General features: G+C 47.3%; 1 protein-coding gene across 1 annotated transcript in view; it reads left to right on the plus strand.

Moving 5' to 3' along the window:
• The window catches only part of LOC119374751 (uncharacterized), a 281,996-nt gene that overhangs the window by 182,216 nt on the left and 79,430 nt on the right, over window positions 1-20,350 (plus strand). The window contains exon 10 of the mRNA XM_037644939.2: window positions 15,465-16,721. Within this exon, the coding sequence (XP_037500867.1) occupies window positions 15,465-16,721 (1,257 nt within the window). The remainder of the gene's footprint in view (window positions 1-15,464; window positions 16,722-20,350) is intronic.

Here is a 20,350-nt window from a genome sequence, read left to right on the forward strand (position 1 = left end):
TATGGCTCTCTTAACTTCCTCATCCCACCAGCTCTTGGGTTTGTGTCTCCTTTTCCCGGTTGATTTGACTCGTACCTTAGCAAGCTCCAACTCAAACAGTCTAGTTAGATTTGTGTACGTCCACACTGTTTTAGTATCCTCGGTGATTACTTTCTCAATCTCTGTAGTTGCTATTTCTATTTGCCTTTCTGAATAAATATTACCCTGTGGTTGCTCATATTGCCTCCTTCCTATTTTCATTTCTCTTCCAAAACTCAGCTTCATACGTTTGTGATCACTACCCAAGCTTCTGGAACCATATTCATCTATGTTCATCACCCTTAGCCTATCATACATCCTATGTGACATCAGTGCGTAATCTATCGTCGGCTGCAGCCTTCCCACCTCCCATGTTATCTGCCCTTCGCACTTCTCGGTACTGTTGCAAATGATTAAACCACGCCTTTCACACATATCCATCAGCATTCTGCCTGTTGGGTCCATCCATATGTTCTATGTGCGCATTCATATCTCCTAGTGTAATTGTCTCGCACTCTTCTCCTAGTTCATCAATGTCCTTTTCTATGCACTGCACCATTCTTGGTTTTCCTCTCTGGCTTTTGTTCCTGTCCACAAGTATACAAAACCCAGGAATGTCATCTGCCCTGCCACTTTCCCTTTTAGCCATAAATGTTCCCTGCACTCCTGCTTGACCCTTTGCCAGTCTGTACTTTTATGAATAAGTGCCCCGATACCACCCCCCTTTCTGCTGCCTTCTGTTCTATTGCAATATTCCCATGCGTAGTCCGGATTGCTAGGTGGTTGTTCCATGTCGCTAAGATGTGTTTCTACAAACCCATATACCATCAACTTCTCCTCCCTTAGCTGCTCTTCTATCTCTCCCCACTTCAACCTATTCCTGCCACCCTGCATGTTAATATACCCTACGTCTGAATTTGCTCGGCCCTCGTGCCTACGTCAATTTCTTCTCCCCCGGACTCTACGGGTCTTGGATATTGGCGTCACTTTGAAATCGTATCTGTCTACACTGGTGGCCTCAGGGCACTGGGTCCCCCTAAAAAAGCTGTGGCTTGACGACCCATCCTATTACCTACCCTCCTGCCCGTGGCACCACTGTAATGAATGCCATCTTGTGCAAAAGGGCGGAAGCCGGGCTCGTACACGTCTTTGTTTACCTCCATTGTGCTGTAGCCGAGCTGCCGGCTCATACCTCTGATGACACAGTTAGCCTCTATCACCCTCCTTTCCATACCGCCAGATTGCCCCCAGACTTCTGGGATGGTGCATATGGTCACATGCACACCCTCAGAAGCTTCTCGAAGCTTACGCACCCCATCCTCTAACTGTCTCTGAAGGTTCTGGCTCTTTCCCTTCAGGACATCGTTGAGACCAGCATGAATGATGACGAGGTTTTCACCCTCCATGCTGTCCCCTACCAATTCCTGTGCTTTGGCCAGTGCATCTGTCATGCACTTTCCTGACTGGGCCTCCACTTTTACCCTCCTGTCTGACTGTCGTAAGGACTCCCTGCTTGACTCTGGCTACATTGGAGTCCCCCACCACTAGGACCCTTCTACGGTCCAGTCGTTCGCTTCCGGCTTGCGATTGCTGTGATCCTGTTCTCCCCTGCTGATCCCCCGTTCGCTGAGCGTCCCCGACTCGCGATAACGAGCCCGCTGCCGGTGCTCCTTGCTTTGCCCCGCCGGAAGCCTGTCGCACCACATCGCTGTAGCTTTTTCTCCTGCTGTCGCCTGTTCCTACATGTGCCACTGCAGCCCATAGGTCCCCTTTCATGCCTAGTGTTTCTGCCTGGGATTCCGTGGTGCCCTTGCATTTCGCCTCACACTGCTCGGGACTGGAGTCAAGCGCCATTACTCGCTCTTCGAGCTCGGCCCGCCTTTCCCGTTCCTTCCTTAGGTCGGCCTCCATTTGTTCTACTAGGCTGGCGGTAGCCTCCCCACGCTCACGTGCCTCTCCGAGCTGCGCTTGGAGCTCAGTTCTCTTTTCTCGCTCCACCTTCAGCTCCCCCTTTAGCTCCTCAATGCAAGCTTCCATGCGCTGCACGGCCGCCTTCACTTTCTCGCACAGCTTGCACTCGAAGCTCGCCTCCTCAGCGTCGGCTAGACTTGTGAAGGCCGTCTCATTTAGGTAGCACCAGCACGTGCATTCCCCGCACTGCACGAGATCACTGGCGCCCGTGGTTTTTACAGCGAAAGCTGTTATGAGATCATTTCACCGGCCGTTTTTGGTGCCGTAGTTGTCCACCGCCGCCGCCGCCGCCGCCGGTGTCCGTAACCAGTATCGCTCGAAATAAGAAAAAAAACTAAATAAGAAAAAAATTCCAGGATGGAACGAGGTTCGAACCTGGGCCCTCTGCGTGGGAGCCCAGTATTCAACCTCTGAGCCATGCCGGTGCTTGAAACTACTTTGCAAAAAGGTCCTATACAGGCATGTCGGGAAGGAACCACATTAGCATATGCAATATAGCGTGGTAAAAGAGTAGAATAAGCACCAAGCGTCGCACAACGCGAATTCTGTAACCAGGCGTCACACAATGCGAATTGCGCAACGAGTAGGTTGTTGAATGCTTCCAACCCATTACAAAGAGCTCTTCCATAATTCTTCATCGTCATCACGCACAGCATCAACAAAGTGCGCATAATGCCTTACACGCGTTTAGCAGGTACCACGGCTGTCTGTAGAATGACGAAAAATGGCACAGTGCCTACTGCCCTACTTCTCAAAAATTACAATGATTTATAGCGTAGTGGGTTCCTCGCAAGTGCACTTCTGTTGGTTGCCAAGGAAGCCCATAAGGCTCCCATGATCCATTTCCTCAGGGTCTCAATGAAGTCAATTCTCTCTCTCTTTCGCTCTACGTTTCTCTAGTTAAAGTGTGTTATAAAGCGTGGTGGGACAGTTAAATAACGACCGGGCGTCACACAATATGCATTACGTAACTAGTGGGTCGTTTAAAGCTTCCAACCCATTACAAAGGGCGCAACCATAATTATTCATCGTCATCAACCGCCGCATCAACCAACTGCACATAATCGCTTATATATGGTACCTCGCTTCTCCGCAGAACGACGAATAATGTCGTGCTGGGTGCTTCCCAACTTCCGAAAAATTACGCTTTGTTGTGTAGTGGGTACGTTTCTAATGTACTTGTATTAGTAGCCACAGGAGAGTTTATAACAGGCTTTAGAAATGCCGCTCTTCCAGCTTTCGCTGTGACTGTGCTGCGCTTTCCGCGCAGGCCTGGCGTTTTTTTCCAGTCCGCTTAACCATCGCCCGCCCGACCATCGAACAGAACACATGAAGTTCAGTCTAAAACCATTGATATAACTAAACAGGCGCTAGGCTTACAACTGCCGCCTACCCCGTTCACGTGGTAACGTGGTCAACGTTACTGCAACGTTGCCCGTGGTGCACGGTACTCGACCAAAGGTGCACTAAACCGCAAATAATAGTTCTTACATCGTTTATCCCTACACCCCAACAACACAACGAGCAATATATAAAACAAAAGGAAAAAAGGAAGAGAGAAAAAAAAAAAGAAAACTTGTCGCTTTGTACGCTGCTCCTGCACCGTCCAACCTCCGCCTGGAAAAGCTGGATGGATGGATGGATGCTATGAGCGTCGCCTTTATAACTGGGCGGTGACATGTCTGCCACCAGGCTCGAAGAAAAAAAAAGAAAAAAAAAACTTCCTTGTTTCAAGTCAGCTTAATACCTTATCTACACTGATCAAATCTATGTTATTATACCAAAAAAAAAAGTTAAATTCTCGGTCCATCTCTCTGCCTCTTAAGGCAGAATGACCTTATTTTTCCCCATTATTTATTTTGGTACTTTATCTCTACTTTTCTGCCACCAATACGCTAACCGTCTCTTACTTATTTCTATCGCGGACGTGTTCAGCTTTCCATTGTTGTCCCTAAAACCCAAGGCTTCCTGTAGACTCGTGCCCACACGTATACCTGGGTGAATATCGCCACATTCAATCAGTACATGTTCCATCGTTTCCTTAATTCCCCCGCCGCATGTACATTGTTCTTCTTCGTTACTGAATCTCGCTTTATAACTACGCGTTCTATGGCAGCCCGACCTTGCTTCAAACAGCAAAACGCTTCCCCTTGAATTATCATAAAACTTTTCCCTCCTTATTTCGTTCTTTCCCTTTCGGTAGTTACTCAGAGCCGGCTTCTTTTCCATCGCTGCCATCCAATAAGTCCTCTCCGCCTCTCTGACCTTCCGCTTAATGCTCCTTGATGCCATATCGCCCGCACTGCTAGCCGTATATTTACTGGTGAGCCTCCTAGTTCTTTTTCTCCACTGCGTGTCAACGCTTTTTCTATACAAATACCTGAAAACCTTCTCTGCCCATCTACTCTCCTTCATATTCATTAGCCTTTCTTCGAACCTTATTTTGCTCTGAGCTTCCCTCGCCTCAAAACCTGCCCATCCCATATCGCCCTTTACAGCCTCATTTGTCGTCTTCCCGTGAGCACCCAACGCGAGGCGTCCCACAGTCCTTTGATTTATATCCATTCCCGATTGCACCTCTGCCCTCATGCACACCACTGAGTTCCCAAATGTAAGCCCCGGGACCATCACACCCTTCCACAGCCCTCGAAGCACCTCGTACCTATTGTATCCCCATAAAGCTCTGTGCTTCATAATTGCAGCATTCCTCTTTCCCTTTGCTACCGATGCTTTCTGTTGTACCTCCATATATCCGTCCCCCTCATTTACCCATACTTCGAGGTACTTGTACTCGCTTACCCTCGGTATTTTTTGGCCCTGTATTATGACCGCATGGTCTTCGTGATCATTGAATACCATCAATCCACATATTGTCGCACTAAATCCTAGTCCTAGAGCCTCCCATTTCCTTCCGCATATATCTGCCAGTCGCTGTATATGACTAGTCGCTGCCAGTGACTGTCCGCAAATAAGACAATATCATCAGCATAAAATAGACCTGGAAGCTTCTGCTCAACCATCGTGCCGACCTGTTTGTGTGACAAATTAAATCCAATGTTGCTACCTTCTAGCGCTTTTTCCATCCTCACCATGTACAGCATGAATAACAGCGGGGACAAAGGACATCCCTGTCTCAGCCCCTTGCTAATTTCAACGCTGCCCTTGCTACTTATTCCTTCCCATTCTATACAAACTGTATTTTCTCGGTATATCTCCCTCAAAAGCTGTATACAGTCGTCCCCTATGCCCACTTCTTTCAATATATCCCCAAAATTTCCTAATTAACGTTGTCATACGCCCCGGTGATATCTAGATAAGCTTTGTATAAGGGCCTGTTTTCTATTTTCGATATTTCTATACACTGGGTAAGAACAAACAGATTATCGTCTAACCGCCCGTCGATTCGAAATCCATTCTGAAGTTCTCCCAAAATATCATTTTGTTCTACCCACGCTTCTATTTTTAATTTTACTGCCTGCATCGCCAACCTGTATAGCACCAATGTAATGGTTAGCGGTCTATACGAGCGAATGTTATCCTTTTCTCCCCTGCCTTTATAGATTAAGTTCATTTTACTTTTTCGCCAACTGTCTGGTATTTCCCTCTCCTGTAAGCACTTTTCTACGGCTTTCAGCAGTGCTTCTTTAGTGTTATGTCCTAGTTCGTTAATGAGGCTGACGGGAACCCCATCTAAGCCCGGAGTAGTGCGCTTAGGAATTTTTCCTTCGGCCTTCTTCCAATTGAAATTCTCTAGTACTACATCTTCGTCGGTTGCACTCCTTTGCGTACTTTTACTCACCAGGGGAATCCCCTGGGCGACCTTTTTAAATGAATCGGCTGTTATCTTTCGGATGTAACCTAGCGCTTCATACCCTTCCAATTGATTTCCTCCTTCATCTACCAAACGTTGTTGCATTGTGACAGACTTCCTATCCAGCGCTTTTAGGTGGCTCCAAAATATCCTAGGCGCGGCCTTCTTCTTTTCGCGAATCTCTGTCATCCAGCGTTCACTTTCACCTTTAATTTTTGCCTCGACTAATTTCTGCACTATGGATTTTTGCTCTAAATATATTTCCCATATTTGGTTGACTTCGTCCTGTGGCCGCTTCTCCTTTTTTGCCTGTCTGTGCTCCCGTGATGCCTCACGTCACTTCTCAATCGCCTCCCGGATTTCTTTGTTCCACCAACTTTTTGGCTTTCTCTTTCCTTTCCAACGAATAGTTTTCTTCTCTTTTTCCATTTATTTCGTGATTACATGTAGCAGCTCACTATACTTCCAGTCTTTGCCTGGTAGTTCGTCTACTTTTTCCTCGACTCTTGCGGCTATATTTGTTATTTGTTTGTCATAACTTTGATTCTATGTTCTTATTTTCAGTTTTATATCCCATTTGTAATATTATGCGTTTATGATCACTACCCAAGCTGTTAATGCCTTCCTCGTCTATTCTCATCTCTCTCAGTTTGTCATATACATACACTACACGCGCGCCCTCTCGAGGGGTCCAACGAGCAGCGATAGCAGACAACGCGCCGTGCGCTCCCGTGCATATTGCGGGCGCTTGAAACCGAACTCGGTGCGCGCTTGAACCGTTAAATTAATAATATTTGTGGCCTAAGATGCTCATCAGTGATACATGCGCAGATGGCCGGGAGATAGCCGGAGACTAGATAGCAAAAATAAGACATAGCGCTACGAGAGCCCAAAACAAAACTGCCTCTTTATTTTCCCGCGTCCCCATCTTTCACCCTCAGGCGTGACGCCACAACACACAAAGCAACAGAGCCACGCGAGGGCACTGCATGTTAGCCATTACATTGTGACAATCCTCCCCTCTTAAGAAGAATAACTACGGGGAGTACCTAAGCACTGGTTTCCTCGACCTGTTGCTGCATCGCAACACTGGTGTGCAAGGCGCAGCCACGGAAGAGTCACTCCCCACGTGAACACCACTGTTGCTTGAAGTAATGTCAGTGTTTATGGCACAGCCCCTCTCAGGCGAACTTGTAGACGACTCGACAGCCTATTGCTCCGGCATGTCCGGAACAGTTGATTCAAGGAGAGGAGGCTGTTCCCATTGCGGTATGCCCGCAGCACTAGCATGGTGAAGTGCATCCGTTTCAGATGTACCCGGTGGCCCTGTCTGGGTAAGACGCAAGTGGTCACCGTGTCGGTGCCATGTAGACCTATCGTCGAGAATGACGCGGGCCGACGGCGGGGTGACGTCGACAACACTGGCCCGCACCCATGGTGCTCCCTGTCGAAAGTTTCGCGCATACACGCTGTCTCCTGGTTGCAATGACGGAGCTGGCCGGGATCCTCTGTCGGCATACAACTTCTGCTTAAGTTGCCTTACAAGTACCGACGTCTGCAGGCTTGGCCGCAAGACATCCAACGGTGTCTTGAAGGCTCTCCCTGTGAGGAGTTCGCACGGTGGCCGACCCGTTACTTCGTGAGGTGTAGTCCTGTAGTGGAATAAGAACCGGGACAGTTGTGTTTGCAAGTTGCCCGACCCAGATTTCTTGAGTTTGTTTTTGACAGTCTGTACTGCTCGCTCTGCGGCACCGTTGGACGCAGGGTGATACGGCGGTACCAGCATGCGACGTATTCCATTTCGAGTCAAGAAGTCCAGGTACTGTGCACTGGTAAAAGCAGGACCATTGTCCGAAACTATGATGTCAGGGAGGCCGTGCTGGGCGAATGCCATTCTCAAGGCGGAAATGGTAGCGTCTGCTGATGTGGAAGACACAGGGAAGACTTCTATCCATTTCGAGAAGGCGTCCACTATAACCAAGAAGGTATGCCCTAGAAATGGTCCCCCGAAATCAATGTGAAGCTTAGACCAGGGTCGCTGTGGAAAAGGCCAGGGTGTCTGCTGCACTGGCCGGGCAGCTCTATGTTCAGCCTGGCACGTAGCGCAGCTCTTCACACTGTTTGCGATGTCATTGTCAATGCCTGGCCACCAGACATGGCTCCTGGCGATCATCTTGCTCTTCTCAATACCCGGGTGGCTGGCATGGAGCACACCAAGTACCTGGGCCAGCAATTTTTTCGGAATCACGACTCTTGATCCCCATAGTAGACAGCCTTCATGGAGACTGAGTTCCGCACTTCTGGCACTGAAGGGTTTCCACTCTGGTCCCACTGGGAGGCTTTCTCCTTTCAACACAGATAGGACAACATGGCTCAATACCGGATCGTCTCTTGTGGCTCGTGCTACAACAGCTGGTGAGAGGAGTTGTGGATATGCCTCCTCCAGCATGGAGATCTCAGCAGGGCGAGGAAATGCAGTGCAATCTCAGCAGGGCGAGGAAATGCAGGTATCTTGGATACTTAGCCCTAAAGTGTCCTGTTTCGATCCGTCAGTATACTGTACACCTTTTTTGTCTGAAAATATGCATTTCGTTAGGTTACGAAAATCAAAAACATAGCAGATAATGCGCCATCAGGAGACGGCAACTAAATCCTGAGTTTGCGCGTGCACCTTTTGCGACAGCTTCCATCGACAAAAAAGCTGTCCGTTGGGCGCTAGCGTGTTTTATAGATTGCGCTTTAGGGCTGAGATTGTTCCGCCTGACAATTTCACTCATGAACGACGGGGTTTCGCAGCCACAAATTAGAGGTATATTTTGAAGCCTTCAGCCGCATATGACATAACAATTCCTTTATTGAACTGTGTGGTCATTTTTCGCACGCTTAGCCCGACGCCCTATCTTCGTGATCACTGGCAGCGATGAGCGCAGATGATAACTTACATTGACACGCGCTGCAAATAGCTCTTAAGATCGTCTGTATTACAGGTTTGAAGTAGTAGACTGTGAAAGCGGCGTCAGTAGTGGTGCTTCATCAGTAATGGTGCCTCATTTTCCTCGACTCAACTGCGCTCATGTAAGGTCAACTTGCCCCAACATGAAAACGGCAAGCTGGGCTAAGTTTAATTAGGATTTGCTTAACTGAACTTACTTATGCTCGGCCTTATTACGAGATACTATGCTCAACTAGGTTTAATCAGTTTCGGCTACACTTACTTTGGCTTAACTAGGCAAGCTTAACATGGCTTAAAGCGACAAAGACGAGCTTGGTTGAGAAACTTAATCATGCATGCTTGGCTTCACTGGGTTCTACGTTGCTTAGTTAGGCTCATTGACTGGTGTAAAAAGCGACGCGCGCAGGGCGCTTGAGCCGGCCCCGCCGCAGCCGCTTCGTAAAACAACGGCGCAGATTAGATGGAGCAACGAAAGCGACACCCAGTTGACGTTTTGTCTACGAGCGCCATAACCACGTCAGACAGAGCGACATGAGAGGCCATCTGATATGTAGGGACGCGCATGCGCACCGCTGCTTCAGTGGTGCTCTCGACAGCAGGCGCAGCGTCGATAGATGGCGCGTCGATGCATTCTGCCACGCGATCCCGTGGTCCTTATACTTTTGCACGCGCCTGTACATGTACAACGATACGAGAAACAGCGCGACACACGGGACAGTGAAAGAGACGGACCAAGCGCTGACTTACAACCAAGGTTTTATTCCGTACATGGGGGTATATATAGCACACGCACCGTGAAAGGAAGGAGAGGAGAACAGTGACGTGGAACTTTGTTCTCAAATTCTATGAAAGCTTCTGAAAAAAATAAAACCATCATCCAGTAGACAGATAGGCAATTTCCCTGGTGAGGAGCGCTAACGAAGGCACGCTCACGCACATATCACCTTTTTTGTCAATGCAAAATGCCTCATAAATCTCACGTGCTCGTTGATCCCTGTATCGCCGAAGTATCTTACATTGATCAAACATTGCATGACAGCCGCATACGGAGCTGTGTGCAGCTAGGTGGCTGCCCACATAACCCCGCATTAGATTGTGATGTTCCCTGAGGCGGTCATTAACACACCGACCAGTTTGGCCGATGTAGCAGCGACCGCATGAGAGGGGGATTTTGTATACCGCGTTATGACAGCATTCAACAAACTTTTTGGCGTGTTTCTTATCACACACGCGAGGCCCTCTGTCTTCTCTGTTCACCTTATTGCACATACCAGAGAACTTATTTTTGCTGTTCTCCTCTCCTTCCTTTCACGGTGCGTGTGCTATATATACCCCCATGTACGGAATAAAACCTTGGTTGTAAGTCAGCGCTTGGTCCGTCTCTTTCACTGTCCCGTGTGTCGCGCTGTTTCTCGTATCGTTGAACATGTACCAACCGGCCCAAATACGCACCTTATTGCTGTACATGTAGTGAAGCTGTCGCACCCTTGAACGTACCCATACTTTCTTCAAACACTTCAGTATAATCTTGCACTACGTGTTTCACATCAGCAAGTGCATGAATGTTCACTTCAACGTCGGAGACGCCGATGCCCAATTCTTGCATCCAGTTGCGTCCGAGCATGAGTGGGTGATTCGTTTCCGGCCAGAAAAATTGGTAGGTGAGCCTCCTTGCCATGAAACTTTACATGGACATCAGCTTTGCCTTGTACCTTCTTTAAATCCCTGGAATAGCTTCGCAGAAACCCTTTCCTCCAGACACATGTGGCACGTACCCGTTCACCACAAGCCGCGGTGTACAGGTATGCGCCACAGGTGATTGACAGTTTATATCTACCCAGGAACAGCGAGAACACACATTCGTAATTTTACCTGCGAGAGCGTTAAGAGAAACCGACATCGGCAGCCTTGAGCCGACGAATGGAAGAATAAAAACTAAGATCCCAGTAGGAATCGAACCCAAACATTCTGCGTAGCAGTCTGGTATTCTACCACAGATCTACGCCAGGTTTATAAACTGGTTTGAACAACAGCCTATGCAGGTGTAATGTCGGTGCAACATCAATTGTGGTTGCGATGCTCGCTATCTAATTTTACAAGAAAGCAATAAACACTACATATGTACTCCTACGATGCAGGCGTCATATCAGATTAACATCTGTGGTTCCAGCGTTGGCTCCGCTTTTATAGCAGACTAGTAAACATTACATTTTATTCCTATGATTCAGCAAGCTATATTGAAACATTGCTCGACCCCGGAGGAATACATCAATGAAAGTTACATATGACATTCACATGATTGTACCATAAAGTGCGCTTAGTTTTGATAACACTGATTATGTGCTCTAATGCGAGGGCTGGCGTTACGTCGCACCATAAGTTACCCTTTAACCGCTAGAGTTATCGACGTGCCTGGTAAGCCCACGATGTGCATACAGCTACTACAGTTACAAAAACATGTCGATCCACCTCGTGGCTCAAAGCCATAAAATACAGCATAGAAGTACTCGCTGACTGCCTCGCATGAAACCGATTCCCACAATGCGTGGGATCTGCCGAATTTTATTCCTCACTGCCAATCTACCTCTGAAAAAACGCCTGGATAGTGAGTGACCTCGCTCGCAGCGTCCGAAATCAGCATGCGGTGCTCGCCGATCTAGGGACCTTGTCGCTAGTAAACCGGAGTGGGGCACGCGCGACCGCTCACCTCTCATGCTTTAGAGGCCTGTTTTAACATTTTTTTTTTTTTCGCTTCGTATGCACCATATCTTAACCACGATCGTGTCTGAAGTGTTCGTTGTAAAAGTACGTGGCTTTAAAAAATGTTCGCGACATGTGGACACAATTTCAATGGGTAGCATAGGAAAATCGTAAGCGCACCGAAATATGGTCTTTATATAACTGATAGATAAGTGGGTTCGACTGTACCAGGCGCACAGGAGGTGCCAACACAGCTGCAACAGCAGCTGCGGCAGATGCGTGGGGGGGGGGGGGGGGGGTGACTGCAGCGGGGCTTGTTGGTGGTGCTGCTGTAGCATGACGTCGTACAGGGTCTATTTAAAACCGAGATGTGCACATGATAATGCTGCTTGAAGGAATTTGTTTTCTAGTGCTACCCCAACACAAGAGTGTGACCTGTGTGAAGACACAAATGCGTTCATAAACATCGTTCATAAATTAGATCGCCATCGTTTCGATGTTAGATGGGCATAAATGCGTACGTGTACATACGTTCGTCACTGCTCACATTGACTAGTCGCATGCGGCTCGATAAAACGGACCGCCTCCGTTCCAACTTGGAACGCGTACAAGATTGCACCACTGACCTCATTGTTCCAAGCCTCACGTCTGTGGCTGGGATCCCCCCATCTGGTTTTCTGCGCTTAGTCCGCCCTTTTCCCGATGCCCCAGCGCATGCGCCTTTCCTCTAGCAAAAAAAGTCGCAAAGCATCTTTTCATCTCAGAGGTTTTTCTTTTGGCGATACCACTTGTCCCGGCCCCTACCGAAACTGTACCAAAACGAACACCTACCAGAACGGCAGAGGGCAGCGCAGGAAAATTAAGGAGGCGGGTTGGCATTGAGACATCGTTGTGGGCTGCATCATTTGTCTGCCACTTCTGCTGTTGCTCCAGATCAGAAGTCCTCAGTGGCGTCTCTATAGAAAAAAAAATTAGTTTCCTGTAGACAAGCAGAGCATCTGATTGCCCCTTTTATAAAAAGTTGCTGGTTTCTGCCCGTGCTTGCATCACTGGTGATGTAAACTCGATGCCAGGCAGAATGGAATAAAAACACAACAGAATAATTTCACGTTACAGGGCCCCTGCTGAGCGGTGGTCTCCTTGGCACTGCTGCCGTTCAAAATGATAAACAGGTGGCTTGCACCACAGAGAACCTACCATGTGTTGTGGTGGGGTGCAGAAGCAGGGCATTTGTTAAACAAATTTTTAATATAGATGCTGCTGTGTTCAAAGAAAATTTCACCTTACTTCTTTGTTTGCCAGTGTGCTGCCGGCAGTGACAGCCCTCAAAAGTGGTGGAGGGAGGGGGGGGGGGGGATGTTGGAGTGCGGGCTCAGCCCCCCTACTCTAGACAGTGGTGGGGCCAGCACTCGCCTTCCTCGTGTAAGTACGCCTATGGCAGCATGTCTCTCAGCGTACACAAAAAGGACGAAGAATAAACACATGGGTACAGCTACCTGTACCCATGTTTTAGGGGCGAAGCTCCTCTTAGTCTTACCATAGTCCCTCTATACTTCTGGTCACGAAAGTGCCGCCTCAGTTTAATATAGAGCTAGCGGCGGCCACTAGGGGCGCCACAGTAAAAGAAAGGCCACCCAGTGAAACGGCCGCCATGGGGGATGCTTGTATTTTTTCCTCTCTAGTACGTCGCGGCCGAAAGCCCCGCTCCATTTAGACAATATTTACATTTTATTTTGTCGTAGCAGTTATAAGAATTAAACTTGGAATTTCTCAGAATGTTTTCTTACCGAAGACAGGGCGCATACAAAAATTAAACAATCTCAAAATTTAGCTGGCGGCTCAGTGTGCCAGCAGACTATGCGCATATACCTTTTGTTACTGCAAAATTTGTCTTTAATTGGCCCAACAGGCCTCAAATAATAAGAAAAAGACTTCACGTTGCTGTGATGCGCTGTACAGAGAATGAGACATCGGCGGCGTTAGAATTAAATGTATGGCAACCTGAACTCAAGGTCATGAACTGTCATTTCCCGAACTTCCGATTGCACGTGCGTCGTTCCAGCAGTGGTTACGGACTAACAATAAAGTTGTTTACAACAATAAAATTGTTTCCATCCATTACGGACTAATTTTACGCGACAGAAAATGTTCTAGGACGTGAGCTTGCATTTGCCCGTAATCTGTTTTGAACAGATACATCGGCAGATCGTAGCCGTCAATGAAACGTTTGCTTGATGGGAACTCTTGTTTCCAGGCCTCGAAAGCTTTGCTAGTTTTCGTGCGTATCAGTCCAATCGTGAGACACAGTTTTCTAACGCGATTATTGTTGTTAATATCCCTGTTGAAAACCGCATAGATTAATATGTCCCCCTGACTTGGCATTGCGCTTCTTAATCACAAGCAGGGTGACGAGGATTGACGTATGTTTACATTCAGTGCCGCACTTCCTTGGCGAATCAGGTTAATAGGATTGTAATCGCGATCTTTCTTTGAAGGAAATGAAGCCGTGCAAATGCTTATGAGATATAGCAGATAATTTGCGCCTTCACTCCGCACTGGGGTAGCATAGAGCTCAAAGGACATCTTAAAGAAGTATTAGCACAAAAATCTTGCATTTTGTTTTTGTTTCTTTGTTTTTTCTTTTTTTTTTGCTTCTGGTTGTTACAATAAGTAGCTAATGGACCGTTTATCACGTCTGGAAACCCCTTTGCACACCATGGCTCTTGAGGTTGTTTCAGTGGTTTAAATGGCGTTGAAACTGTCCGTGGTCGCGACTTCCGATTCGTAAAATAGGCTGGCAGGCCGTGGAACACAACGAGAAATGGTGTTAGGCCTGAGGCGCGGCTTGTCTCTTGGCAACGTTGCGGCGTCGCCGTTTATCGTGAAATCGTCCACACGGATGATGTCCGATGAATCAAAGTGCCTCGCAAACACGCACATGCCTTTAATCGATGCTGAAGTTGTCCGTTTCTTGCTGCGTTATGGCTCACTTTTAGTTCTCGAACTGCCCATGAACACTTGGCATGCAAAATGGCGGTACCTTTCCAGTAGTGGCCTTGTAGCCGAGACGGCACCACGGTACACAGCACCTAAATGGCATCGTCACGCGAACGTGCCGCTTAAAGTGCACAATACCTGAACTTGGCCCTTATTCAAAAAGCAGTCACAGATACAGAGTACACGTGCAAACTTTCAGCTCGCGCCGGCCGCAACTGCGGTCTCTGCGGTATCAACGTGTAGTAGCGTGGCCTCTAAGCGACGGTGGCGCTGCGGCGCGGCAGTTTTCCGCGCCATATCAAGCTCCCCCATAGCGTGACGGCAAACTTTCGTGACCAGAAAAAGTATTGAAGGACTGTGGTCTTACCTTGCCACGCGTCTGGCGTAAGGCGTAACCGGCAGTATACTACGACCCATGACCGGTCCTTTGCAAACTGCCCACTACTTCGTCTTTGCAAACATCCCACTACGATCCATCACCGATCCATTACTTCACCGACCATAAAGCCGTTATAATGAAGGGGGAACGGAAGCCACCTTTGCAAACTGCCCACTACTTCGTCTTTGCAAACATCCCACTGCGACCCATCACCGATCCATCACTTCACCGACCATAAAGCCATTATAATGAAGGGGGAACGGAAGCCACGTCTAGCTACCACTTACGATTAATAAAATTTCTTGTATAAATATATACAGTGTTTGTCACGTCTTTGATGATGTACTAGGCTATCGCTTTGATTACTGCTGGGCGAAACCACTGAAGATTTCACAGTGTAACCATGATTGCTTCAGGAGCTTCACCCAAGCTCTTCATAATTCACCCGTGGATATGCTGTGATTTTTTTTTTCTTCATCCTTTTTGTTAGTGCTGACCGTGTCATGAATGCAAAGCAACTAGCCCAGGTCACTATCCTTATGCACGTGTCATCTTGTGTCAATGCTCTCAGCGTCTCAGCAGCTTATGAAATGTGTCTCCAATTTTTGTTTTGTTCCTTTCTTTTTTTTACACAGGCTTGCACTAAGAAGCCTTACAAAGCTGCAAGAATGTTGGCAAGCACGAAACAGATCTCAGAATCGGAAAAGACCGCTGCAAGTTGCAAGAGCACGAATTCTAGGCCTGAAATTACGTGGGTGCAAGTTTTGAAAGAAAATGCCACGAAAGCAACGCCTCACAAGTCTTTTGCTTCCACAACAGCAGCAGTGCACACACAGTGTCCCAGTTCTTCAACCACATCAACAGTGACTTGCACAGTACCTGCGTCCTTGTCAGGCTCGCCAGTGGGGATCACAAGTTTATCGAGTTGTGCCAACAGAATGCCTGCATTGAGTTCAAACAGCACCATCTCTGTGCCTGTATTTCACGTGGTGTCAAGTAGCCCAAGACCCTCAACTAGCGGCACGCTCTCCAGACACGTGGCTCAGCGTCCTCGCCTGCCACTCCTGCTGCCGGCTCCTCCACCAATGACTAGTGGCAACATGAGGGAGATGCCTGCACTGAGAGTTCAGTCCAAGGGTCCCCAGAACCTTACAGTGGTTCCAAGTGTCTACTACACAATCCAAGTGACTCAGAAGCCTGGCAGCATGAACGGCACAGAGCTGAAATCTCTGGTCAGTCAGCTGGTTCAGAAGCACCCAGAAGAGCTGCAGAAAATGGGCAGTGGGCAAACTATTCTGCTTCAGACGCCTCCACTGTCGGTGCAGGCAGCAAAGACTGTGCAACAAGTTGGCTCCCAGGTGACAGCCAGGGAGCCAGTCTCAAGCTTGCCGGTCACACCTAATATTCAAGCAACAAAACTGCCAGTCATTCCCACACAGCCTTTGATTGCAACAGGGGCAGTTATGCCAGAGCCAGTTCCCTCAAATTTTGTACAAGCAGTCCTCGACGATGGTGACCAAACGCCTCCAGCTCGGTGCAGTGTGGCAGTGAAGAGCTTGCTTTGCACTCAGCCAAACATCGTGAACCTCACAGACATGGCAGCCGGGGCCCTACAGAAGTCGGCAATTTCACTGCAGCACACCACATGTGCTGGCACAACGATGGTGCCATCTTCTCAACAGGAATCCCCTGTTGGAGTTGTGATGCCGACACAAGGGCCACAGAGAACTATGCACAATATTTCTAGCGTCCCCCTTGTGAGTTTTGCAAGTGGACAGTGTCCAGTAACTTCAGACATACCCGAAACCGGTTGTCGAAAAGAGATTATGCCAAAATTGGAACCAGCAGAACAGCAATTGCCCCTTGATGAAGATAGAGTGAAACACACTATGGTGAGTTCTAATTTGCCAAATGAACTTCTGGTGTACTGACGCATTGTCTGCCTGGCAATGTGTTTTCTAAAGCAAGTCACTTTTTTTATTTTAAAAAATGTAGCAAGTCTTACATTTCTCAGTGATGGAAAGAAGATGACTCTTAAGGGCTCGTTTTCTTTGTTAGACACAATATTAATGAGAACTAACAGACAATAACGCCAAGGAAAGTATAGGGAGTGTTATCTGTAGCATTTAGAATACAAATGTGAAGAAAGTAAAGTGGACGAAAAGATAACTTGCCGCCGGCAGGGACCGAACCTGCGACCTTCGAATAACGCGTCCGATGCTCTACCACTGAGCTACGGCGGCGGTCATCCTCCCGTCCACTTTATGGGGTATATATGTGCATTTAAACCTTGGAGTGTTAGTCAGCGCCATTCGCAGCCATGGCGGCGAGTGTGGAACACTCTTTTTCTGCCCTTCTGGTGTCACATAGCACGTGATCTTTTTACGAGCTGGCAGCTGACCAATAATCCCTCGCATACTACCTGAAGGCATCAAGTCTGCCAGAACGAGACCCTTGCTATGAATGAAGGAAAGAAGATGACTCTTAAGGGCTTGTTTTCTTTGTTAGACACAATATTAATGAGAACTAACAGACAATAACGCCAAGGAAAGCGTCCGATGCTCGGAGCATCGGACGCGTTATTCAAAGGTCGCAGGTTCGGTCCCTGCCGGCGGCAAGTTATCTTGCCTTCAGTGATTCAGTGAGTCAGTGATTATGCCATTTGTGCGCAGCTAGCCACCAAGCAAGGCTTCCTCTATGTTTCCATCGTGTCAGAGCAGTGTAGTGAGAAAGCGCGGTGCAAGGAGTGTGAGCATGCGCCCTTTCCCTAGCCGTAAAGTCATGAGATGCCTCTTGATCTCGGTGTCTTTCGTTCAGGCGATACCGCTTGTCCTGGTAGTCGGCGCTCCACCAAGACGGCTGAGGGCAGCACAGAAAAACGAAAATGCGGACTGCATGGCCAAAACTGTCACCGCAGGGCCAAGCTGCATTTTGGTAGTGCAAAGGACCAATCAGCAAAGTTGGTGCTACGTAATGTTGCCCATAGGCAAGATTACGTCAGTGTGTGTTTCGTTCATGCAGTGACATAACAGTGCAGCAAGGCGAATATCACAATGCAGCGTGTGAGTATCACAGCGCAGTGACGAATACCACAGCTCAGCGCTGTGATATCCACACAATGGGACCATCTTGTTCCTGTGCATGAATTAGCGAGCTTGTTGGGGAGGTGTAAAAAAAAGTCGGAGCCTGTTTACTGGCTCATTAAAGACCATAGTGTCTATACGCACTTAACAAGAGCAAAAGAGTTCAGGACACTGAATGCTCAAGTGGAAAGGTATCTTGCAATTCCATACGCCACATTCATGTCAGTGCATTATAAGCAATCATTGAATAAACATGAATTTGGTATTCTGGCTCATATTGCTCACGATAGTACAGCCTTACAGTATCGGCACGCGGTAATGTGCACGCTGCTGAACTGTTGCATCCGATATACATGTGCTCAGTAATGCCTAGGCTGACTGTGTTAGTCCTTTCACATCTCATGCATAGAGGTGCATGCAGACGCATTTGGATATGTGTAGTATTTTCAAAGTAAGAATGGTCAAGAAGTGGCAACGTGTTCTTTTCGTTTGATGCTCTCACGAAGCCAATGAGCAGCAGGCAACTGAACAGCCAGCATGCTTGACGTACACACTTTTCCGATAGTGCTCTGTTTGCCCGCAGAGCATTCTGGAATTTCTTGAAAAAGGTTGATTGGAAAGAAGGTAATCGAGATTATCTTCTAACCTGCCATTGCCCATCTTTCTGGGGCTTCTTTAAGAACAAAGGGTAAAAAAAAATTTTAGAAATCACTTTTTTTTTTGCAAGTTGGAAAGGGTGTCCCTTTGTGTATATTTTCCACATTTGAGCTTTCCTTAAGTATTTTTATGGCTGAAAACCAGTTTTTCCGAAAGGAAGTAGTCAGTGAACATGCACCCTAGGATAAGCCCCTTGTATACGCTTCATGCTTACGGTCGATTTTTCTTAAAAAAGGCTTTGTGTACGAAAGCCAAAATGCTCGTTTATAGTCAGCTGTGCATAGGATATTATCGGGTAACTTCTAAGGCAATCCGAAGATGCTGCGCACCTTTTTATTCATGCTTTTTCTTTGGAGCGCATCTGTTCGAGCACGTTCAGCTCCTAGCTTCATGTTACACCTTGTGTCTGTCGTGCCTGTTGATGAGTTGAGATGCTGAGGGTAAAGAAGGCAAGTGTAAATTTCGTGGCAAACAATACAGTTCTCCTGTAAATGCGAATAAATGCCAGCGACGTACAGAGGGGCTGAACGCTGAACCAGTAAGCTCTTCTTCATTGAACCTCTCAGCCTTTTCAGCGTCCTTCGAGGCGAATTGCATGTAGGCTGGCAACAGGTATGCACTAATGGACATGAACATTATTTGAGATGCAAACTGTGCTGTGCAAGTGCTGAGCTTGTGGGAATTGCGTTGCAGAGTCTTTGCTGTCTTCGTTTAGGCTTCAGAGTCTTAAGGATTGCAACATTGCATGTTGTTCTTTTGTTTAATGATGGCAGTATGGCACAAGCCAGAATTCCGAAATAATTAAGATTGAGACCTGGCCAAAGTACAGTCAATTTGCAGGAAAAAGTTGACCAGTGTCAACGATACATTGCGGATAGAGCTGCACGACAGTTCACAAGAGAAGCAAGGCAAGCAAGACAAGAGGCTCCAAAGTGAAAAATTGACTTTGGCAATGATTGCCAAGCTTTTCACTAAATAAAATAGTTGAACGGTGTTTGTGGCAAAGTATGTTTGCTTTTCAGCTGTTTTCCAACTTTAAAATCTATTATCTCAAAGCCATGTTTTTTTATTACTTAGGTACCATTATTTCCTATGTATTCTAAGATATGCTATTGATTATTTTTTCTTGTATTCTGCTAAGTGCATACAACTACTGTACCAGAATTGAAGTTATGCAAATTTACTCAAAATTTAGGTCCTAGTGGTCAAAGTTCACCAAAGTTCAAATATTAGTCATATTTAAATAAATCTGCTTCAGTTAAAAGAACGTAAAATTTGGAAGAAAACGAGGTATGCATTATGTGGGTATCCCTTTTAACCATTGGGAAAACTGTACCTCAAAATGGCCATAAATGCATGGGACGTATAGGGCTTACCCAGTGGTGCGGACTACCCTTCTCAAAAGCCCATTCGATTGTGGCTGGTACTCGGGCATGTGCATTCGTTATATTATACTGCTTCACAAATGTTGTGAATGCATCGCTTGTGAACTGTGTGCCGTTATTGGGTGCGATGGTGCGGGAAATACAAAAGTGGCAAAATATATTCCGCAATCAGCTGATTGCAGTGCAGCTGCCTTCTCACTTTACTCCCGAGAACGGCTTCCATCCAATTGCTGTTTTAAAAACGCCGACCAAGGCGTAAAATTGTTTTTAAAAGATGTTTCGGCTCCCACATGGGAGTCTTGTTCACAATGACAGCAAACGGTGTAGTACCCTCTTCTTAAGTACGTGTTATCACGTCTTGCAGGCATCGTGCATACGCGGGAGGAGGGGGGGGGG

The sequence above is a fragment of the Rhipicephalus sanguineus genome, chromosome 11, assembly GCF_013339695.2.
Source record: "Rhipicephalus sanguineus isolate Rsan-2018 chromosome 11, BIME_Rsan_1.4, whole genome shotgun sequence".
Lineage (NCBI taxonomy): Eukaryota > Metazoa > Arthropoda > Arachnida > Ixodida > Ixodidae > Rhipicephalus > Rhipicephalus sanguineus.